At 33.8% G+C, this 26,136-nt stretch overlaps 1 protein-coding gene across 2 annotated transcripts in view; it reads right to left on the bottom strand.

Annotated features, from left to right (window-relative positions):
- Window positions 1-3,191: 3,191 nt before the first annotated feature.
- The window catches only part of Pten (phosphatase and tensin-like protein), an 81,634-nt gene continuing 58,689 nt past the window's right edge, over window positions 3,192-26,136 (bottom strand). Inside the window, exon 10 of one of the 2 annotated variants that reach the window (XM_081759691.1) lies at window positions 3,192-4,674. In XM_081759691.1, the coding sequence (XP_081615817.1) occupies window positions 4,655-4,674 (20 nt within the window). In that variant the 3' untranslated portion in view covers window positions 3,192-4,654. Of the gene's footprint in view, window positions 4,675-15,996; window positions 17,055-26,136 lie in introns of those variants that run through there. The other variant, XM_081759690.1, reaches the window with a different exon arrangement.

Here is a 26,136-nt window from a genome sequence, read left to right as displayed (position 1 = left end):
TGACCCTGAATCAGGATGCGAAGGTAATTTTAAGTTACTGTTTTAATAAAGGAACCTGGAATTTTTCTAAAAACCTCATTTACTTAATTACTATGAAAGTAACCTAAATTCCTATGTTGCAAGTACGTTAGCCAAATCGCTGGTCTGAAGTCTAACGGGTGTGCGTTTGGTGCACATGGTCGCGGGTTCGATCTTGGTGAGAAAGAGTACTTAAATTTGAAAGTATTACTGTGGTTCGGATTTCACCTTAAACTCTAGGTCCACATCTCATATATCTTCAGTGCTGAAAAGAGACTCTAGAACTTCCAACAAATAAACACACAAACAAAACGAAGAGATCAGCATAAAACCGAACTTTCTTAATTTCTAACAAGTGGTTTTTCACATACTAATGGCAGAATAATCAATGTAGTAACAATACTGAAAAGAGTACATGAATTTCACTTAGAATGACTCTTCAGGTGATTTCAAAATAAAATACAGGATCCTACATCTAAAACTTGGCTCTATTTCTAATACTTCTTGCTGTGTACCTAGTTTCAAGTACTGGGTTCATGATGCACCCATGCGCAAACATTGGAAACTGTGATTAAAAATAAATTTTAAGTCATAATAAATTCCAGTACTAATGTTTAATTTCTCTTCTTTCTTTTCGATTAACAGCATATATTTTTTAACCCAATAGTGCATAAGATTTCTTCTAAATATATCTATATTGCTCCTATAGTAACAATCATGACTTCTACTTTGGTAATTTGTAAACTTTTATACGCACATAGATATAAATAATACAAGTAAGTTTCACTTCCATCGAACTTCTGAGCAAGATATCACACGTAACTGCTAGAAAACTGCAATTTTACTCGTTCAGAAATGAGATTTGTCCACATTTTAAACCTTGCAACACTAGGTTTGAACTTGGGATCTTAGTTTGGAATATCTAATATAATGATTTATTAAAAATTATGAATATGCCTGCAACTGATACGAGTAATACATATTCGCAGAATTAACTATCCAGAGATTCAAATATTAAGTTTTCCTGACTTCACTCTTTGGGGATGCTAATGTTTAATTAAATAAGATCACTGTTTATGATTTTCTCTTACTGTCCTCTATTTAATGTATAAAGTAAATTTTGAAACTGAATTTTACACTTACAACGTTGCGAATTTAATTTCGTTTTACACATTAATGTTTACCGTTTAGGTCTTTATAGCTTGAGTTTACATTTTCTTTCTATTTAATAATATGTAAATTAAGTAAAATCTGATCTTCGGATATCCAGGGATAATTGGCTACCCAACTAATCCCATTACTAATTTAAATTCCAAACCATCCCAAGTAACGCATTTATCACTTTAGAAAAGCAGAATGATAAGGTGTTTCCAATCTGATTAATATCTGATGTTACCATTTCCACTGAAGTAAAGAAATAATGGGCAAATTCATTCTCGGAGAATACGTTATGTAGTTTTTACGCTTCTTCGAAACAAACAACCACAAAGCTACTTCCCATCTTTCCCATATAGGATTATGTGAGACACAATTTTTAATTTAGTTACGGAAGCACGTAAGTATAGAATACTTTCTTAAAGGATTTTGTTACCACATTAACACTTTTTGATGTCAAAGGCCGACCTGTCGGTCAAGCTATATCTAGTATTGGTGATGCTGTCAGCCAGTTTATTGGCCATAGTTTACAAACGCTGTCATACTGAATGAATTAACAGATGGAGGTACCGTGCACTCAGAGAAATGGCCAATACCGTAAAGCAGCAGATGGTATTACTATTAAATACTGCTCGGTGGGTCATTGGCATCGAAATAGTTCACATATATTAACACAACAACGTTACTATATTGGAAAGAAGCTCCCCTTTCGCAATGTCATTTCGCAGCATATCTATTGGTAATACTAGAGATCAGATGACTTATCATACCTTAGTGCGTTACATAGTAATGTTGTTTATGGTGTAATTAGTTAAACTGATGTTGTTTAATTTTAACTGAATTTGGCATGCAACTTTCGTATAAGTGCAGAACATATGATTGCTCTAATTTTAGACTGACACGAGACTAAGTTTAATACTTGATTGATGCTATACACATTACTTTACTTGATAATACAGCTTTCGCGAGCAATAAGATAAAAATAGTATCGACACTACAGCGTGCGGAAAAATGTTAATCTGGTGGATTCTAAGTAAAAGAAATGTTACAATACTAGTAATCAACTCAAAAGAAGTGTGTGGTTTACTTCTGTATATTAAACTTCGTTGACATTGAAATGTTTTATTTTTTATATTACCATAGTTTGGTCCTTTAAAAATATTATAGATAAAAACTATTCAAGACAGTTCAACTCAAATACATCTTCATATTATATAATGAACTGTCATTCGGCTGCAAGTCACAACTGAGCCTCAACTTATAAAACGATGTTATTAGCAATTCTGGTAACAATGCAGAATGAATAAATACAGTATATTATCACTGTATTGCAGCTCAGTGATCTACCTCATTTTTTATTCTCTTCTATTATTCATGTTCGGAAATTGACTTAATTTTTTATCAAATGAGGTAATATGTTTATCTATGAGTGTTATTTTTAACTAAGATTCATTTGTGAATACTATTTGAAATTTCGTATATCCTCGAAAACGAGTGTCTACGCTGGATGCCAGCATCCTTTGGGTACAATTGGACGCCGTTTACATTCACGACGTCAATCTGTACGCTTCGAGGTGAAGAAAATCGAGCGGCCTACCCACTATGAAACACTATCAATATCATCCGGTTCCTAATAGCACGGAACATGATACCTCCGAATATTCATCTCCAGATATGTGAAGTGTATGGTGACAATGCAATGAGTAACAGTGCGAAATATGGGTCAAATTACTCAATACAGTAGGTAAAGAGAAACTCAAAACCTGGTCAAATCATTTGGCTGGGAGGAATTTGATAATATGCCATATAGTCTAGACCTTGCGCCTAGCGGTCACAATCATTTCAGCCATCCGAAGATCTTGCTGGGCGGCAAGCATTCAGACACTGATGAAGAAGTGAAAACGACCATGAATAACTGGCTATCATCACAAGCGACAGAATTTTATGAGAAGAATATATGTTAAAATCGACAAGAAAATTGAAAAGAAAGAAGAAAAAACGTACATTCAGATTTAAAAAAAAAAATGTTTATAATACATAACCTCCGTTTCAAGGATACATATTTGTAATCTGTATAACACTCGAATGTCGAACTTTACCCTATAGGGTTTGGAAGACCGAAACTGCTATCTCTGGAAGCCACAACTGTTACTCACGTAATACATTACGAGAAATCACGAAGAACTGTAAACTGTGATCCATGGCTGTAACAGAACAGACTAATTTAGTAATGAATACATAAAAGACATTACTTGATAATGATACGCAGAAACCACAAAATCAACACACGATATATATACAAATTATGCACTAATGGGTTAGAAAACAATGCACAAATACCTGAAAGTACTAAGAACCGACAAAAAATAACTACAAAGCAATGGTGAATGAACAAAAACGTGCTTCGTTGATTAAGCAAGTATATCCAGTGTAATAATAATTTCGTAGTGAATGTTTAAAATAGTACTTTAAAAATAATATCTTAACAATAAAAATGATTTCTGTATTAACGAATGCATACTGTTCATTCCAATACTTCTACACATACGAGAAGTTTAACACAAAACGCATCTGCATGAATTAAACGTGCAACATGCAATCACAAGGCATACGTCGTATGTTATTTCAAAATATACTATTCAAATCTTTTCTCCTATTCTAAAACTGACAATAACATTATGTTGGAAGCTGTTCTATATTTTAATTAACAAACAAAATTATTTCAAAATTTACCTACAATTTTCTGTATTAAATCTTCTTGCTTACTGGTACCTAATAAAACATAGGAACTCATCCTACAATCTACATTAATAATTTTTATTAAAACACTGGGCAAGAATGAAAAAAATCAAAACACTACAAAAATTATATCGAAAACAAACGATATATGTAGCCTATATCAGTATTTTACATATACATACAAAGAACTAATAATGGCACCGAATATGAAAAGCTTACCAAGACTTTCATAATTCTGATAAAAAGAAAGAAAAAACTCATGGCACTAAAGGACGATTTATGAGACAACGAGTAACAGCATTCCACCAACAGAGTTCTGTGATGTGGTACCCTTCTTGATCCTACGAATACTTTTCAAGTACATTTCTTCAGTCAACACACATTATATCGAACTTTTAGAAAAAAGAAGTCTGTTTTTTCTTCTTTTAATAAATCTTTCCAAACAGAACATAATCAGTAATAACAGCAACAAATAAATAAAATGAGAAATTTCATGCAACATAATGTAATTAAATGGTCTCAATCTCTTTTGAGTGACATTACACGCATACCAACATACATACATACATATCATCACATTATGCAGTCTATCCAGTTTGCTAACCATGCACACACATATCTAATCAGCAGTAAGCCAACAGTCCAATCCCACAGAAAAACATGCTGCAGTATTCATTAGTAACCAAATCAAGGGCAGACAGGCAGTATGGATCACACATCGTAAATAAACTTGTAGGGAGGTTCACAAGTACGTCGATTCACCTGGAAATAATAGATTAAATGCCACAAATAAGAAACCACAACAATTATATACTTCAAAAGGGATAGTTAAGTGAGAAGTGTAAGTTATCATGCTGATACATACTAAACATATTGATATATTTGTATGCCAACACCAGGAATATTGACAAAATCTTTATAGAAAGAGTTGATATCTTCCCCTACAAAAATATTAAAAATACATTAATTACAACGTTTAGTATTAGTTATTTTGTTGCTAAAGGTACAATCGTTATATGTACATAAAGTTGGAAAACAGAAATCACAGAGCAGAAATAGACTTACTAAAAAATAATAAAAATATAATAGTACACACTGGAAAAAGTACACCGTAAGTGTTTTCGTTAAAATGTTTTGTCAGGTAGGGGAGGAGAAACAAAAATTCAAAGAATCACTTGGCGGCCAAATGGACGCATCATATTCCTTTCTGTATTTTCTTTCCTTCCTACTTCTTCTAATCCTGTGATGAAGCATTTTTAACGAAAGCGATTGAAATGTACCTTTTAGTATGACTATGTTTTCATTGTTTTTGGTACGTAATTCGAAATATATATAGGGTGTTTCAAAACAACACTTACAACGTTTGGGACGTTATTCCTGACACGAAATTTAAAGATCCATAGTTCCAATACTATGGAATATACCGCAGTCTGGTCAAGACTTCACTTAGGAATAATTATGTGCCCTATCCAAATATCTAAGTTTCAGAATCATGCGGTACTTTTGCAACAATTTTTATGGAGGTAGTTGATGAGTACTTCTATGCCTGTATGCCCGTAGCCAAACTCTATAAAATATGTTGCGTGAACACCTTAGAATTCTGAAACATATATTTTTGGATAACACACATATTAGTTCCTAAGTGAAGTCTTGATCCGACTACGGTAGGTCCCATATTTTTGGAGTTATGGACCTTTAAAGTTCATTTCTGCATGTTCCCGGCAGCCTATAACTCCGAAAGGAAGCATTTGTGCATCCAAGTTGGTCTATACTATTTGTTTTATCTTGGTATCAGGAATCACCTCCCAAACGTTGTCGTTTTGAAACACCAACATCGATCAAAATAGTTCTATTGTTTCAGAAGAATATAAATTATATTAAGTATAATTCACCGTTGCTTATACGTTACGGAGAACGTTAGAATGTTCACCGAACTGTACGAAAGAAGTTCGTATAGTTTTTCGTTAGTTTCAAATGAGTTAAACTAGGCATTAGTTCAACGAGTCAGGAGCTATGATAAACAAAACCGAGTAGCGAAGCCATCTACATAAGAAAGTGACCCGAGAAAACTCATGCACCCATTCCACAAAGACCCTAACGGCAATCTGGAATCAAAGACGTGGTTTAAGATATTCCATTGAGGCTACTTTACATATTTTCATTCATAAGACTAACAGATATATATACATCATTCGATAAGTATCCTTAGAAACTTATTTCTAACTGAATAGCGTAAGCTAATAATTAACAGTTAACATTGAAAACGTGGAACGAATAGGCCGTAACAAGCTCTTTTATCATATTGTGAGCAGTGGTGGGTAGTGAGGGAACTCACACGGTCAAAATACCATTTTAAAAATGAAATAAAATCTTTCAATTTAACGTTCCATGTTTATGCTCTTTAGGCTAAGAGAGACGGATGACTAAGGCATATGGATGATGATGGAAGAATCGGTGAAATCAAAATATGGGAAGAAGTACCAGGAGTACCACGAGAAAACCCACGGACACGATGTTGTCTACCACAAACTTACTTGGCCGGAGATCGAACCAGGGACCCTACTCATCAGAAATAAGCATTCTCCCACTGAGCCACCGTGACCCACAATTACATTTTTATCTACCTAAAAGTTATCTTGCTATAAAGCTTACCTAATATTCTAATTCTTGTATGGAATAATCAAGGTAATAGGTATGTTTTCTTCTCTTAGCATGTAGGTTTTTTTTTTTTTTTTTTTTTTTTTTTTTTGCCGGTGTGACTTCCCTCACGATCTGCCACTAATTGTGAGATATTACCAATAGATACCTGAACTTTAGTTAGATAACTGTGAGACACATAATAGTCGAAATTATAGGGTAGGTCTGAAGTGGAAATCCATGAAAATATACAACGAAAAGACAAAAATGAATATTTTCCCTAGTTATTCCTATAAATATTTTCCTTCCACTAACAATAAAGGTATCCACATCAGGAAGATAGTTTTTGGATTCTAACTGCAATACAATTCAAAGCTCATTTGCAAAGTATACATCGTAAATATTCGCTGACTGAAAACCATCTTGTATGTTGAAAACTTTTCCATATCTGACACAGAGATAGCCATATTGCGATCGGGGCTCGCTCTCACAAATTCCAATGAGGCTTAAGTTAACTCACACTCGCATTCGAGTGAGCTCAGGCTCGTCCTACCCTCAATGAGAATCCCACACACTCGTGTTTGGGCTCATTGGGGCTCGCGCTCGCTTGGACTCGGACGTTGGCTTATTATCCATTTACAGGACATGGGCTCGCAGTTTATCGAGCTCAAGATTGACTGGACCTGAGAATCTGGCTTGTGAGTTTGAACGTAGTTAAGTGTGCATTTTACGCACAACATAAAAACAGCAATTTTACATACTTAGACAGATACTGAGAGAATTAAATCAGATTGTGGATTCTGTCTCTAAGCCTTGACCCAGATAGTTGATGTATTACTTACATTCACATTATTTAGAATAACACTGTATGAACTTCGTAGTTTGGTGTCAGCAAAACGCGGAGATATTTCTGACACGCTGAAGCGATCTTTACCCGCGCTATGTGTACTTTATGCATTTATTCCACAAGACGCATGTACAAATCAAGAAAATAACTATTTGTTTAGGCCTAAAATACTATGTGAATTTTTATATGAAGTAAAATTTCCGTATGGTATTAGAGGACAAAACTTCACTGTCCAAACTTTTATGGAACAAGATCTGTCTATGACTATTTATTCACTATAGAATGTTTAGTATATCACAATATACATTCTAAAATCTCACTCGCACATTGACCTCATAATCTCAATTTTACTTCCTCTCACCTCACACGGTATCTGTGTGACAGAGGTCAAACTTCTGAGAACTGACCTCTGATTTTATTTCATTCTCTATGGTTGAGAATGAAATAAAGGTCGAGAAGAAAAGGGATTTACGATACTGAGCAATGAATTCGCCTACAATTGTATCTGACGTAAGTAATATACGCTCCTGAGAATATACAACATAGAAGAATAGCCAGAGATTATTTAACAAACCGTGATGACTTAGTTATAAAAGAAAAGAAAATTGCAATTCGAATGTGAAGATACTTGCATTTGCTTCGTCTTTATCTCTACTACTGAATTTATCAGCATGGGGTGATAAGACACGGAGATAATTGTTGCCTCGTATATTTTTAACTTCAACATTAAAAGAGACACGTATATCGATTATATACTTGGTGATATACTGAACAGTTTACACTGAAGAAATAGTTATGGTGAGGTTTCGTCCTAAACGAAATTTCAACCCACGAAGTTTTGTACTCAAATTTTTCCACAGGTTATCATATGTGCTTCACTTTTAAGAGTACGCTAACTTGTAATGCAACATGAAAAATAATTACATAAAAATTCACTCCCTAATTGTACTCGACAACAAATGGCTAATGCGATTGTAAGACTGACCGAATTATTTTCACCACTATTTGTACCATCTACTTCCATCTTAAAGCAAATACAGTTTTTCTCCTAGCGAGTAATAAAATTGTAACGCGAAACATGAAGGAAACTGTAAGCAATCGAAATAAACAGATACTCGGTAATCTTACAAATATGAGAAACTCCAAACGAAGTAATTTAAAAAAGTGTATAAGAAGTATTACAGTATAATGTACCAGAATACTTTGAAGGGAAGAATATATACAATATTTTAGTGATTAAAATATGTATTATATTTACATTTCTAACCATTATATTACTGCTTTGTTGAAGGTATCGTAAGTTATTATAGTTACCTTATTATTTACATAACAACATGAAAATACTTAATTTTGTAAATATTATGAATAGAGGCTTGAACTTCTCTTGAAAGTGTGTACTGTGCATCTGTCAAGGGAAGTTTGAATCCTGAGCATGTAACGCAACGTAATTCTTAAGATATTCTTAAGATAGGTATAAACATCTAATTGACACAAATTTCCAATAATTGAAGACATTATGTGTAAATCTTAATGGTATGATAGGACACTGTAAAGAAATTAAGTTAAAAAAAAAATCTTTACATCAATTTTCCTCCTTTCAGAACTATAAGTTGCCAGCTGTGCGACTTTTTTAATGTTCAACCAAAGACCAAAAGTTTTGGGACTTAGCTCAAACGATTGAACGTATTATAGACAATCTAGTACAAGTTATATTTAAATACCCATGATTTCAAAACAGTGTACCGTACCTACATGGATTTGTGAAGAGTGAATTGAATAATTGCTGGAAATCTTGCGACACAGCCTTACCTGTTGTGCAGATGCGATAGATTTACAAGATACCGAAGTTAATTTACACTTGCAACCAACAATAACAAAAACAAAAAAGAAATGGAAAAAGTAACCCGAATCTATATTTAAAGATACCACCCAGATATTCGCCTCGTGAAGTTGAAAAAACTCTGTCAGGTGGTGAGCCACTGAATTCGAACCCGGTGCCTTTCAATTGTGAATCACAGGAAGCGAAAGTGGAAACATTAAAATAATTTATACAAAACAAGAAAACATACAGAGTGAAAGGCCAAAACTGAAAAATATATAAACCGACCAAAAAATAGACAAAGAGTCGTACTTGTTTAGACTTCATAACAATTAGACTATTTTGAGTTTCTTCAATCCTAATTCGAAGCATGAGTCATGGTCAACTTAGTGCCAACTGCCAACCTACTCATCTTTTACACTGTAAATTACACTTTTATTTTTACCACTTATGTGAAAGGCAAGAGCAAGACGTTCATTATGCACGGAGCAACTTATGGAGACAGGTTGCCTTATGCAAAGGCAAAAGCACTGGCCGTCCTTTACATTCAGAAGTTCAAAGTAGACAGGCTGACTACGTTATCATATGAGTAATTCACACTTCACTGACAGAATTAGTAACAATAATTTCTAAAACGAATGTACGAATATATCATAAAACTTTAAAACAGAAAATCCATCAACACACACATCCAATCTAAATCTACAGATATAATTACCAGGTCTGTCTGAACAAACTGCTGAACTTCATTGCTGTCTGGCCATAGAGAAGAATTAGTTTTGGTAAGTCTATTATTATTTTTACATCTAGGTTACCTTGATATAGGTTATCTAATAAAGATTCAGTAACGTTTCTTTTAATTTTTGTAGATAATTTTGACTACCTTTATTTGTATTTTGAATTGGCTAGGTACTTTGATAAGCCCGAAATCACCAAATCATAATCCTTAGCATCCCTTATAAGCTCATTTATCATTGCTCTGCAGTACTTCTTCGTCATACTATCGTAAATACCATTGCAGTCGTATCTTGACTGACATATTCCAGAATGGATTGAGACATTAACAAAATAGTTTTAAAAACCTGTGAAAGTTTTTTTTTTTTCCTCCGATATTTATTGGAGATTTGTAGCTGACCTAAAAACCATACTTCTTAACACGCATATTCAAACTACGTAATAATTTAGGTAATTGAGGAAACGAAATCCAATACTTGTAAGATTTATGGAGTCGCTTGTGTGATGAGTTGTAAATACTCTTAACTTTTCCGTATTAACTCGTTTATTGACACTCTCTAATGAATTTATCGATATGAACTTCTTCGTATAGAGATTTAGGTCGTTCAATCTATGCATACACAGTAACACAACTGTATCCTAGATTCTGTCGCAACACACAACGTGTTATCGCATTTCAAAATAGATGAATCCACTAGAAAAACATGTTCAACACGCAAATCTCATGCTACTGGATACTATTTGCAGGCGGCAGTTCTGAATATTAATAGATTCTGCTTTGTAATCTAAAATTTAAGAGTGGATTGTAGAAATACTTGCCCTCATTTTTCCCCAATGACAGACAAATTTAGAATATGTTTTGATATGTTTGTACTACTTCTTTAGTTTCACTTAAAAGGGTAATATCCAATTAAATATTAAGCATTTTGCAAAATCATAAAGTAGACATTTACATATATATGAAATAATTCTTAGGACTAAAATATGGCGTTAACTAATATTCGGATTGATTCTCTAATAACTTATAAAGGAGTGTTGACGATGGGATTTCTTATATAAGAAAACGTTAAAATAAACTAGTTTATTTCACAGGCGACAATAACAATAAAATCTGTAGTTATGAATGAGTTTGAAGCAAGGATTCGAGAGAGTAAACGTCATATATATCTGAAAACATGAAAATGGCACTTGACGGCTCTGGCTTCATGTTTATTGGAACTTCATTTTTTATAAGAAACTACGACCCGAAATCCTGATGTTATTTGATTGTACAATATGTTTTTTTTTTTTTAATGTAATTTGAAAAACAATGATGAAATTTTAACAAAGATATGAGGTGTTTCTCATATGGGTGGGTATAAACGATGACTAATACATATCAGTTGGATGTATGTATAGTGGCGTAAACAAGGAGAGGTTTTAACCCTCCTTCAGACCTACATTATGAAAAAATAAACAATTGCTATATTAATATCTATATATGAGCGACTTGGGGAAGCATAATGGTGAGCGCCACTTGCGGTGAAATTGAGATATTAGGTGGAATGAGTTGGGATCGAATCGCAGAACGGTATATATCGGTAAGTAGTTTTATTTCGGAAATGCACCTGGATATGAAAGGAAAATTTTGTTTGATATGTGTCCTTGCATTGAACTGCATGGGAACCTTCTTTCCAGTTTACTCGAAAGTTAGAAAATGTGATATACCATGGCGCTCTCTCGTGCTGCTCATATACGTGATACATTCAACTAACTTACTCTAATTTAGTGTTTGGATGTTACATGGAGAGAAGTGCGTGGAAAAAAGACCGTGAACTTCCTTTGCCACAATGATGATATAATAAGTTTCCTTTGCCACAATGATGATATAAGAAGTTTTCTATGCAAGTTCTTATCAAGCAGAATCTTTGAAGCTTTCATAATTGATCAAAATATGGTTATACAGATATAAGTATCCGAAACTTACTGTAAACAAAGACAGCACCAAAAAACTTTTTATGAGTTTAGTACAGTCACCCGCAAAAGCACATAACTACACCACACATGTTTGTTTGTCAATGACTTTTAGGAAGTTTAACGAATTTAAGTAGAGAAGTCGTGATTTGTGATTACAGCTTTCTGTTCGTCCGCAATACCGGTCACGAGAGATGGTATCTGCTTTTTAAGACAGGATTACTACTCGGGATTTTATCTCTATACGAAGATGGCAAAATATGGTATGTACATTTTTACAGGTAAGCAAATCACAACCTTATGAATTAAATCTATACGAGAATGGTAACATATAATAAGCTTCTTTTTGGCCATTTTCTAATGTTTCGCTCTGGTAGTAGGTCACACTGAGATTTATACACAGGTTGGCTAAAAAATTCCCCTTTCAGCAGTATATATATATATATATATATATATATATATATATATATATATATATATATATATATATATATATATATTGCGTTTACTAGTATACTCAATCGCATTTACTAATATACTCAAAGTATTAAAAATTTAATTCAAAAGTTGTAAATTGCTCTTCTGTAAAGAAGGCACATATGTTTTGCCATCTTTGTATTGTATCGAGCATTCTGCCCATGGTTAGAGGAATCCAGAACAATATTCCTGGACGAAAAACGTAATTCACTGCAACTAGCCGGGATTTGGAGCTAGCGCAGTTGAGAGATGCACTGAAACCATCATGAAGCACAACATACCATACATCAAGTTTCAGCAATGAGTACATTTCAAATGAGACTTAAAAGGTTTATGAAAAACGTGCTTTTAAATATAATGACAGAAGTTTCTTTTTATATAATCTGTTTCAGAGCTGACACTAAATATTGTCGGGCAAAAGTTGTTGTTGCTCAGATCACTCACTCATTGATATACATTTTTTTAAAATGGGTTTAGCCCGTGTAGTTTTAATTTTGATGTAGTAATTTCTGCTTGAGTTAGCTCTTTCTTTACTATAATTTGTGTGTATTGTCTAGTAATACAGATTTGTTTCTACACTATTCAAAGCAAGTTTATAGTAGCAATTGTTTGCCAAAGTGCATGTATCATAATAAATTCAAACATTAACTTCCTAATAATGGATAAAATCTTAGATTTTGACAAAATCTAAGAGTAAAAATGTCCACAAATTTGGCTACGCGTGAATTATTATTTTGGCTAATAATGCAATTAATTTAGATATACTCTTGCAACAGCAGTAATTAATTAACTCTATAGTCTACGGAACTTAAAAGTTCCATGCCACCTGTGGCGACTCCAGAATTTTACAAGAGGGACATCACATCGACAATGACTGCGAAACCGGCTTTATCCCCTTCCCCTGTAAAATTAATCCCCGCCTTTGGGGCCTGTAGTGATTTTTCCCTTTAAAAACATTCTTTAAATTCTCTAAGGTACAGATATTAAAAGAAAAAATAACAAATTTGACACTGCATAATCATATATCCAGTATTGTTCAACAGAACTATTTAACTTAATTTTAAAAACTTTACTTAGCAAAAAATAATTCAAGCTATTCAAGAAATACAAGTAACTGATGTTGCCAACATTGCTTACACTATTATTTCAAAATGAATTTCCCAATTGATTCTGTAAAAATCGTTTGGTTTCTGTAATTTGAAACGGATACAAAAAAACTAGGTAATGATAATAAATTAGCTAGTTTCACTTCTCGTATATTTATATTATTTATTACCTTATAAAATAAGGACACGATAATAGGAGTATTTTCAAGATGCACAGGTTGTTTGTAAAGCAAATGAGAATTCATTCGACCATTCAATTTCAGCACCGAAACGTAGGTCTACTATTTTAATGTTGAATTTGAATCATACCATGCTTCTACCACAAATAGAACCCTGGCATTCAATGCGGAAGACGTGTCTGCTAACTATATATCTACGAGAAAGTTCCAAAATATGTGTGCAATTCCTCGAGTTTAGCAGAAGCCGAATTTACTGAACCCCCCTTGCCCCCTCCGTGAGTGTTCGTCACCTTAAATCCTAAATTACCTTGACAATTTTCTATTCTCTACTTCTTGTTATTTTATAATTATTATTTGAATTGCAAGTCTAACACTTATTTTGTCTGTGGCTCTGCATGCTTGCTTTCACAATAATATTTCAGAGGTAAATCAACTTAAAAAACATAGTTTAAGAATATTCATTCGTTCTCTAAATGGTTGCAAAAAATCATCACGTGATATTGAATTTCGAAATTCTAAAGTGCATTAAGAAATTATTTTACTTATTCTTTATAACAATTTACATACGAGGGTCGTTAAGAAAACACAATCCTTCGTCAAAAACCTACTGTGAAGCTACTTTGGCTTTGAACGATATGAGTAATTCTTTCTCCCACGACTAGCAGGTAGAACGACTCCTACGCCCACTATCGTGTGGAGCACGTAAAACCTGCACAGAACTGAAGACTCCATCCTCCCACTCACCGGCCGCGAAGAGGTAGGTAGGAAGTATGTTTCTTTCCGTTACGTTAAGTGTAATTACTTTGTACGTAAATGGAGACGCTTAAAAAGCTCTCTCAGGCAGGCTAACGCGAGAAAGAGCCATGCCAGAGCACGTGAATGAGGGTAACATCAAGGATCTCTTATGGACATAAATCAGGGTTGAAGACTTCACACTAAAATACCTACAATTTTTGTTCGTTTCCTGTTCATTCCCACACAGGAATAAATGTACATAATTATTTCTTATTATTTTTTTTATTTTTTTGTATTAATTGGGAAGACATGTGACTACATTACAGAGCTGCCCCAGCATGGTGCATTTCACAAAAGCTCTGGATTTATTCATGTCTTGAGCGAATCGGATCTAATTTCTACTTTGTACTCCTATTTCTGTGGAATTCGTCTCAATATTGTCCTCCATCTGCGCTTAAGTCTTCCTAATGGTCGTTTTCTGATTGAATTTCAAGTTAAAATTTCGAAAGCACTTCTGCTTCTTCCACTCGGCCTACATGACATGCCCATTTGAGCCTTCGAGACTTAATAACCCTAACAATGTTAGGTAAATAGTATAAAGTAAACTGTTCCCCGTTATCAAGTTTCAGTCATTCCTCATTTTAATCCCTCTTCGGTCCGAATATTCGCCTCAGGATTTTATTTTAGTAAGCGACAATGTTTTGCAACCATACATCATTATACAGCACAACAAGCTTAATTATCATTTCATACATTTTAAGCTTTAAGATCTTCCGACAGAATTCGCGAAGATAACAGTTCGGACTGAATAATAACAGAATTCCCTGCTTTCGATCGACAATTAATTTCTTCGTGGATACGGTTTCGGTCTGTTAATATTGTTTCTAGATACCTGAAAGTGTTCACTATGTTGAAAGTATTACTTAATATTTTAATGTATGTAATTCACAGTATTAAGGTCATGGCGAATTTCCATTTATTTGAATTTCTCTGCATTTACTTCTAAACTCATGTCTCTACAGATGTTCAATAAAACCTCTACATTTCTTCTATTATTCTCACATAATCTCGTATCAGACTGACATCAGCATAAGCCAATAAGCCATAACGTGGTGAGTGCCATTCAGCTCTAGGCCCTGGTTACTCTAATTATCCTTACAGCGTATTCCAGAACAAAACAATAAGGCCCTGGTTACTCTAATTATTCTTACAGCGTATTCCAGAACAAAACAATAACGGCAACAATGCATCTCCTTATTTAATGTTATTCTTGATGTGAAAGCTTGTGGAACGCATTTTCCTGCTTGCACTTTATTTTTGATTTCATTTAAACACATCTTTATTAATCTACCTAGCTTTTTCTGGTACACCAAATTCGGTTGTACAATGTTTTCCTCCTAATGGGTTATAGGCCTTTCTGAAGTCAATAAGTAACTGATGCACGGAATGCTATCTTTTCTAGTATCTCGAACATCAACCGGCTTAAAGACAGAGAAAGAAGGAAAAGTAAAAAGTCACTGAAGAAAGCTTTCATGAATCATTAAAAGTTTCCTCAAGCGAAATTTTCTGTATTGAGAAAATAAAACATATATGAGATGGAAAAGAGCGCTTTTAATGCCTTTTTTCTTTTAAACACAATACAACATACTTTACAAAGAAAATTAATGTTGAATTGTCGCATACTGACCAACATTTGAGATACTGCAGTGCAAACACTAATATCACATACAAACATATATATATATATATATATATATATATATATATATATATATATATAAAAGATAATTTACACAAATTTCGTTTTATATTCCCACCACAGTTCACATTTCATCCAAGCAACATGTCTCTACCAACATAGCTTTTGAGCACTGACGACGATTCATGTTGCCTGATTTTCGTTCAGCGAAATAATAATTAAAAAAAAAACAACCTCACGTACGAAAACAAACTGAGTTCGGCTTTTCATTACGAGAAAATTAACCGAACAGCAACAAAATATTTTTGTACTTTCCATATGATGAGAGCATCAGTTACATAGAATTCTCACATTTAAGATTGATTCTTGTGTTTCAAACACGTTATGAAATTACGAAACTGGTGCAAGAGTTTTTCCTAACCTACTTGCTTGTATTGAAAAAAAAAATCTTTAGACTGCGTTATGTAAATATGTTATTTGTACAAACAAGTACATAAATTTCTCTTTTTATATAAGTTTTGATATTTTCGATTCAAAAATTAGTAGCTATGTCTATTTCTAATTATTTACAATACAAATTCTGTTTCAAGTTTCACTGCATAAAAATATAGTTCTTCACATCACACACCTTTACTGAAAAACAACTAATGCACAGCATTTTTCCTAGTTCAAAATACGTGGAACACAGGTCTCTCATTACACATTCACACTATATTCATACGTCAATTCCAGTCCATAACCACGTTGCCTTATTACAAAGTGGTCAATCACTAAATTCACACTTGTCAAAAGCATGCAACAGCAATACAGGAACCACTGGTGTAAAGATGCTGCATCGACCAACACAGTCCTACCCACCCTACATTCCATCATCATGACTGAAAAACTTGCCCTGATAGTCTGAAGTCAGAGTCCGAGAGCGGATGGTACTTCCCAACCCTTTCTGCTGAGTCCACTACAGCCACAAAGATTTGGAAGAAAGAAAGAAAAAAAGAGAAGAGCTATGAGAACAGAATGCACTTTCTACAGGTTACAGAGAATCTTAGAATCATAAGTAGTCTAGTATGAAAAACTACAAATTTTCGTTTTTTTTCTGGTAAGACTTCAGTTTGGAGTCCTCTTATGAAGAAGACATCACACATACACAATAATTTTCTAAATATGCATATGTAGTTTAAGACACATGTACCGTGTAGTTTTGATTCTCAAAATCCGTCTGTCTGCATACTGGATTCACATTCATGTAATCCCTAGAAATTTGGGGTTTGTCTACATTTTTTGACTGATTTAGAAATAGAACCTAAAACTACTAATATCAATAATAATAATAATACTGTTAAACCGTATAAAATATTGAATGTAACTGGAAAATGATATCTAATTTCCAAAGAGTTCAACAAAACTAGTCAATTTCCCTATTCCGCGAAATATTCAACCTTCCTAGATTTAAGTAAATCTGTATTATAAACACAAAATATCCTTAAATTTCGATTTATGTCTTTTCCTTAGTTTTAAGCGCAATTAAAATCAACATTAATTCATTTTCGGAAAGTATCTGCCACTGATGATGTTGTGACGACACATAAAGCTAATGACTGTCTTAGTATTTACTTTCATCTGACTCAAATTAACGTTAAAAACTTTGCTCCATGTAATTTTTTTTTTTAAATAGCTGTTGTAAATTTTCATATGGAATGTTCGTTCCAAATCAAAACTCTGATGACCCTAAGTCGGAAGCCAAAGGTGTGTACAGGAAAATATTCATACGAGAACTAAGTGAAGATTTACTTCCATGCCAAGCTTGGTCAAGGTTGGAGGTGTTCCGCAGATCGTCTAGGATATATACTGTTCTTTTTTTATTAAGAAAAAGAAAAGAAAAGAAAGACAAAAATAGGGGTCACGAAAACTTTTTTTTTTTTTTTTTGTAGTACAGTTCTATCAAAGAAGAATGAGGTACTGGGATCTGAGTTGCAAGAACACGCTATATTTCTTAAAGCAATCCCATTCCTTACCATTTATCGTTTATCCGACTATTCTGAGTAATTCTTGTGCTAATAAAGACTCCCTGGTAATTTCTGATGATAAAAGATTTATTTAGTACGTTTTCATTAAAACATTTGTTCTGAAGAGATCAAATATGGATTGAGAAATGTCTATCAAATTAAGTGTGTGTCTTGTTCATACCAGAATTCCAAATAATCCTTTCATGAACAAGGAACAAAAGTCAATCGTTTGCTTCAAAGCTGACAACTATTTAAAATATTTACTTAATTGCTTTCTTTTTTTTTTCTTTTTTTAAAGCAAAGAATATTTGCCGTATACATTAACTAGAGATATTCGTATTAAAAAAAAAAAGATGATATATATTACTATGAATTTTTTAAAATCACATAATACGACACAATTAAAGTAATTAAAAATCCAGTGTTTTAATTACTTAAAACTACCCAGTAAAGTCATATTTACCCAACTAACAAAAAATTATCAAGAAAATAAACCACCAAGCACTACATTCACATAACTGCATATGAGAGCAACGGCTCTACGCCACAGAAGTACTAAAAGAGAATATATAAGCTCGTTTAATTAACTTTGCCCTATTAAAAGTTTATAATATGCAAATATTACATTTAGGAAGGTGATTCGTAATTATATGTAGGCAGCAATCTCCATCTTAAAAACCTAGAAGTGAAGTATGATTCTTAGTTCAATTTAACTGCCGCATCCAAGTCCGTTTTTTATGCATGAGAGTCAATACTTTGCCACTGGCTTTCTTGAATTTAAAGAATATCAAAAACTGAAAAATTAAGTTACAAAATATCTACAAAATAAACGAATAAAATATATATCCAAATTTTGCTTTCTTACAGTACAGACATCTGGAGGCGCAGTTTGTGACGTTATTAACATCGAATACTCAGTTTTATGCAGCACTAGCTTATTTTCCGAAAGTTAGTTTCCTGTAATTTATAATAAACGTATAATGAAGAACCGTAACAATGGTACTACACTATGTATGATTTATTATACTATCTACTTAGAAGCTTTCGGTACAGCAGGCATCCGACGTGGCAAAATGCAATGAAATCTCGGTAGACGTCCTTTGGTATGGCCAATGAAGCTGCATGTCATATGAATTTGCGATACCATGATGTTCCAGATGTGTTCAATGGAACCGAGATCCAATACGTCTGGACGATACACAGGGTGTCTAATGTACAATGCAACCCGGAGTTTGGGATAGTAGAACTTTTGAACCTGAAGCGATACACAAATAATGGTTATACCAAAATGAAGCCTTGTTCATGCATATATTTTTAAACTAGAAAGCAACGACTGAAGTAAACTAGGAACCACACAGTGTTGCCAGATGTAAATGAAGGTGTAAATCAATTTTTTTTTAAATTTTTTTTTTGCAAAACATGTAAATTGACTCATAACTCATACGTATGGATGTTCTGTCGTTAATTTTCAGTTTGTTTAGTTGGAGTAGTTTGGAAACTATGGAACAGAAAAAAGAATTTTTCATTTCCACCGACAACTAATCGGATGAGGCCTCTGTAAGGGGGGACTAGGGAGATCGAAGTTTTCATAAATTAACACTCTGAATTGGCAACCCTGCTGATGTTTCAGTACATCAAAAGGTGTGTTAAGCATCTGTCTACATTATGCAATTCCTGAAAACAATGAAAAACAAACTTTGAAATTATCATGATACAGTTTTTACTTACATGCACTCGGCAACACTGCTATTCATTTCTATGGGGCTATTTAAAGCAAGAGGTATACAAGAACAATTCTTGAACTATTCAAGACCTGGAAACGAACATTCGCAGTGCCATTGAGAACATTAACACGTCTAATCTTCGTAAAGTTGCTGCGAACCTGATGAAACGTGTGAACCAGCGTTTGAATGAAAACAGGGGACACTCCCAGCATCCGCTGTAGAGCTGGTATGTCATTTCTGATAGTAGCAGTGTTGCGGGTGCATGTAAGTAAAAGTTTTATGATGATAATTTCAAAGTTTGTTTTTCATTGTTTTCAGGAATTGCATAATGTAGACAGATCCTTAACACACCTTTTGATGCACTGAAACATCAGCAGGGTTGCCAATTCAGTGTTAATTTATCAAAACTACGATTTCCAAAGTTCCCCCTTACAGGAACCTCATCCGATTAGTTGTCCGTGGAAATGAAACATTCTTTTTTCTGCTCCATAGTTTCCAAGCTACTCCAACTAAACAAACTGAAAATTAACGACCGAACATCCATACGTTTAAGTTGAGTCAATTTACATGTTTTGCACAAAAAAAAAAAAAAAATCTGGCAACACTGTGTGGTTCCTAGTTTAAAAATATATGCATGAACAAGGCTTCATTTTGGTATAACCATTATTTGTGTATCCCTTCAGGTTCAAAAGTTCTACTATCCCAAACTCCGGGTTGCGTTGTATATTGGACACCCTGTAGAAGATACTGGAATTCCACACTATGTTGCTCCCGAGTAGGCTTAAGCTAGAGCGACAGGCAGACTAGAGGACGTATATCTTGTATCCTGTTTACAGTCTTCTATATTACAGAATGAATTAATTTACTGTCTAAAAAATTCTCATATGGGCGGTTATGTATTGCAGATTATGCTTTCCCTTTTTCGAGATGAACATATAGCTCAATCAAAGTATAAAGTTTTCTTGACGTATTGAAACATAATGGACAACAGTATTTTCAATTCGGTACGTAGAAACATTGTATATTTGAAAATGCGTTACTTTAGGTCTCTTTAGAAAGGGGAGTGGTTCCGGAAGTAATTTCCTTATTACTCGAACGCCCTTACCAGAAGTCGGAAGCACCAAATAAAAAGATACCGGAACTACACAAAAAGACGGGTTCATTGACACACATTATAATTTATTCAACATCTTGTTGAAACCTCTAACTCTTTAAAAGGTTGTAAGACCATTGCATCTCTCCGAAATCAAATAAAAAATATCAATCGAAAAGCAAGATTATTAACTCTTTACGAATTAATCTTAGCTATACCGGACCGACTGGAAAACATTTAATAACAGAGATGCGATGTTAAACAAAAGAGTAAATACATGAAAGAATCCAGGATTCCAGGAGTTTTTCATAGATTTTCTCTTGATAAATGTATCTAAGACAAGCAGCTAACTGCTGTATTACTGAAATGTCTTCAGTACTGTCTACCGTAAAACTGAATCAAACATTTTCATTAAGATCTCTCAAAATAAGGTTTCGCTACAATTTTCACCCCTCTGACGTTATAATTTTCACCATTTTATTAATAAAATTTTAGCATTTCTGGTCTCTGCTGGCTGCGGATGTCTATGATAGGGGGTAGGAAGCCAACTGCAGCACAGCTCATCAGTCACATTAAGACCAAGCCGCGGAGTTTGGACTTCAAGTTCGTCGAAAGTATGCTGAAGAAGGTACATCACAAATTGCGACAAATTGAATACCAGGACCTCTGCAGTATTATAACAAGTAAAATGATTTGTCAACAATATCTCCATCATTACGTGGTACTTGCAATGAATAAACACATTTGCCTGGTAATAGCGTTTCTAACTACTAATTGTTAACAAGAGGTTTAAATGTTCTTCCAGATACTCGTTATTCTCGGGTTCCTACGAAAGATTTGCACATAAACTCACATTTGCAAAACTTTTATATCCCTACAATCACCAAGAACACTTTCGCCTCAGAAATAATTGATTTTTTACGAATAGCAATATAGAGAACTTTACGAATAGCAATAAGAGAATTACAGGTTTACTACATGGAATGCGAAACTTTTTTCGTACAAGAAAGACTAAAAACTCAAAAGCTTAAAATCAAAGTCGAGATTTTCTAAAAAAAACTGCGAGAAACTACTTACAGTAGACTCCAGATTTATCGGCGCAATACTACTGCTAACTCAAAATCACGACTAACCCAAAGGCAGGAAATAATAAAAATCCAAATATACTCACTATATAATGAATAGAAAAATGCTACATGGCAATTTACCTGTATTATATTTTCAGAAACTGTGCTTTAATAAAGTTTAAAATTAACTATATTAACAAATAAAAAAGTATCACGTATACTAAAAATTTGAACAATATGATAATAAGAAAGCCAGTCAGATCGGGAGTCAACTGTAATTCTTTTTCTTTTTTTATTCATTTATTATATTTGGGTTTATCTTCCTTGCAATTTCTGCCTTTTTTCTTGGATGCTAGACGCATATATAGGGTACGAAACGAGAATGATTTCTATCTGCGAATTTAGTATCGGCATGGGAGTATTTCATAGTGGTGAATCTTGTGTGTAGTTTTGGAAACGTGCTGAAATTTCCAACGTGTTCAGCCGCCAATCTGGCGATAGTTGGTGTTGGTATACCTCGTCATTATTTCAATGATGGAACGAAAAGTGAATATTAAGTTCTGTGCGCGCTTAGGGAAAAGTTGAATGGAAACATCTGAGATACTAAAAAAGATTTATCGAGACAACTGTCGTTGTTGTTTCCGTTTTTGAACAGGGAGAAAGGTGCTGTGGGAAATGAACTCCCAGGTCCAAGCAGATCTAGAAACAACTAATAATTGACAAAGTTTGGGATATCATTTTGAATGACAGAAATGTAAGTCTCAGGGTAATATCACTCATCGTGGAGGAAAATAGGAAAACTATTCGCTAAATAATACCAGAGAGATTAAAGAAAGAAACTACGTGCACGTTTCGTGTTCCATTCCTTAACCGAGGAGCAGAAACTGAAAAGAGTGCATCGTTGCCAGGAATTGAGGGCCACTGCTAAACGGAAGCCAAGTTCCCTCCAGAACACTATTACGGAGGACCAAACACGAATTTTTCTGTACGATCCACAAACCAAGTGGCAAAGTGGTGAGTGGAAGAATTCTGATTCACTCCAACCACAAAAGCTTGCTAATCACAATAAAATATCAAGGCAATCCTGATAGTTTGTTACTACCGGGAATTTATACCCAGAAGTTAAACTATGACTAGAGCCTTTTGTGTTTTAAGTTCTGAAACATCTACTACGAAGAATCACACACGTGAAACCGCAGTGGCCTTTAATGAAAGTGTTACTTGACAATATCCCAACACACAAGAAGTAATTGTCCGTGATTCTTTTTTCGGGGAGGAGTGAATAAATAAAAAAATAAAATGTGTTTGTGTTACCACTTCCCGTACTTTCCAGGCCTATTCCCCCGTGATTATTTTTTCCAAATTAAAAGTACCGCCGAAGTGTTGCTTTTTGGACGATGTTTCCACCATCCAGAAGTCACTTCAGGACTCACTTCAGGACTTAGTGGGTTGCCCAAAACTGTGTGGGCAAAGGCAGTAGTTCCAATTATTTCGAACAATCCGAGGTAAATTGATTGCATTTGTTATCCCCTTATGTTTTTCCCAGGTTCATTTCCTAATTGTCACTGCAACTTTTATAAATTTCCATAATTTATTATTAATTATAATAACGTAAGTTAATGTTTTAATTCATCTAGTATTCAGACGTTTGCCGGAGCCAGTCAATGAGGGAAACTATACAGAAAGGTTAATTCTAAATTGTAGGTATTAATAGGAATACTTATCCACTTTGAGAAAATACTCTCAAAATTATGATAGAATACAATGTTTTACCATGGCAAAATGTTCTATTATTTACTTAGATGTTCAATTTGAGTTATCTGCAAAGTGGCAATCATTTCCCGAAATTTCTCCAATGTATTAACAGTCTGGCAAAAGAATTTGTTTCAAAAATTCCCCAAAAAGACATTTTGCCAAGGCAGCGCAATAAATAAATGTTCCAAGCTTTTATAAGACTGCCAAGAGCTTTCAACAAATATCGAAATCTTAAATAGCGAAAAATATGTTCTTTTAGTTGGGACATCACTATCAAAAAATATCAAAACCATTTTATCTTTTACATAAATTAACAAATAAACAAACAAACAAAAAAGTTTTCTCATTACGTAAGTAAAGTTACAATCATCAACAATTACTCATAAATTCGAATATATATATATATATATATCGCAAATTTTTCAGATCTGGATAGGCTTCTTTAATAGGAAACAACACACACACCAAGAGAGATCGTGAGCGAGAAAGAAACCAACAAATAACATGACATGAATTGCTAATATAAAATCTGGAATATGAGATTCAACAAAAATAATAACGTCTCATCAATATTATTGAAATTTTTACGTACAAAGTGTAAGTCAAATGAATTTTAAGATAGCATATCATAATTACGCACTTCTCTTAATGTATTTTGTGCAAACCCTATAACTTGCATATTGCACTTTTTCGATGAGGATTTTCAACAAACAATGGGGAAAATTTGGGGATCTTGTTCGATGTCCGAAAGATCTCTCTTTCGTCGTCTATTTCTCTTTGTTTACTATACACATCCATGACAACTATCAATTTGTTACTGTCTTCCAAGTAATGTCACTTCAGGTTATGGTTTTATTCATTATTTTTATTTAATTGTTACATTAATCGTTCTTAAGATACTATGAATTGTATAAAGCAAATCACTGGTATACTTGTTCACAATTATACTATAAACATCTGTATACAGAACAATATCACTGACTAGAGAAAGATTCACTTTGTACAATTCCTCCGACTTTTTGGAAATGAAATTCTTAAAACAGTTGTTTTTACTGTTTATTTGCAGTAAAGAATGTGATAAAATGCCGTACACATTGCCTCATCGTATGTTTTTAGTGACGAATCATTGGCTGTCGAACTCTTGAAGGAGTATTCTAGAAAATACAGAGTGCACATTTCTAATCGACACATAATATTAGCGTTAGTGATGAACCTAAAAACACGGTGCATTCACTGTACATCTAAACTAACGGAAGGTATTCGTACTCGTCTGGAGCAGTCATCCAAGAAATCATTGTTGTTTGTTACACGAAGAGAAGCACTCCAATAGTATCGAAACCGTTGTCTTATACACTTATTGCTGCTCAGCTGTTGCTATTGCATGTGGGTTTTGATTATCATTTTGTGGTTAATAGCATGTAACCTGCATCCACCTATCTGGATATAAAAGCTCCCAGAATACTCGCGTCCTGCTCAGCAGTATTCTTGAATAAAGCTAATCCGTAAAATTTGTGGATATCACGATTATTTCTTATGGCAGTACCTTAAAGATAATGTACACCGGAAACCGCAATGAACAACTAATTTAAAGAACAATATCATCTCCGAAATCAATAACACTGCACAGAATGTTGCAGTAGACTGCGCAAAAACATGTAGAGCTGAGCTCCTTCGTGGCTAAGCGGTTAGCATACGCGCCTTTGGCGTGGGAGACCCGGGTTCGATTCCCGACGGGAGCTCATGTGGTTCGGATTCCACTTAATCAGTAGGTCCACGTCTCATATATCCTCGCTGCTGAACGGGACGTTAAACTCAAAATCAACTCAACTCAACATGTAGAGCAGAGATGAGGGTACGGATGCATAGAGGAAGACAATAATCACTTTTAACTTCTGCAGTAAGTAAAATTCCCAAAGATTAATTTCGAAGTAATTACACGTTCGCAGTCAGATTTTGAAAATTAGTTGTTTTATACGTTAATCTGTATAATTTATGGGATAAATATCTTTCTCTTCTCTTTTATTGACTAAAACACAGAAAACTGAAGTTATTCGTTTGATTCCTTTTATGGAAGAAATTTCAATTCAACATTCAGAAGACATGAAAAGTGAATAGTATTTAGGTTTCTGCTACCCATCGCTTCATTTCTTACACCCACAAGCTTGCATTTATTTATCGGAAACTACACCATCAATAAACTTAATGAAGACAAGAATATTACCCTTTCACATTATCTGCAAAATAATATCTATTAAACTGATCAATATTTCTTATTCTGGGAAAACTGGACGATCTTCACTCAATATTTTGATAATTTACTGTTCTGTTGTCTTTTTTAAGTGAAGGTCAAGATATTTGTAAGCTACAATCTCATATGGCCAAAGGAAAACAAGTG

The sequence above is a fragment of the Thermobia domestica genome, chromosome 5 (genome assembly GCF_964235325.1).
Source record: "Thermobia domestica chromosome 5, izTheDome1.hap1.1, whole genome shotgun sequence".
Taxonomy (NCBI): Eukaryota; Metazoa; Arthropoda; class Insecta; order Zygentoma; family Lepismatidae; genus Thermobia; species Thermobia domestica.
Note: the sequence above shows the minus strand (reverse complement) of the source record. Positions and strands in the feature narration are given on the sequence as shown.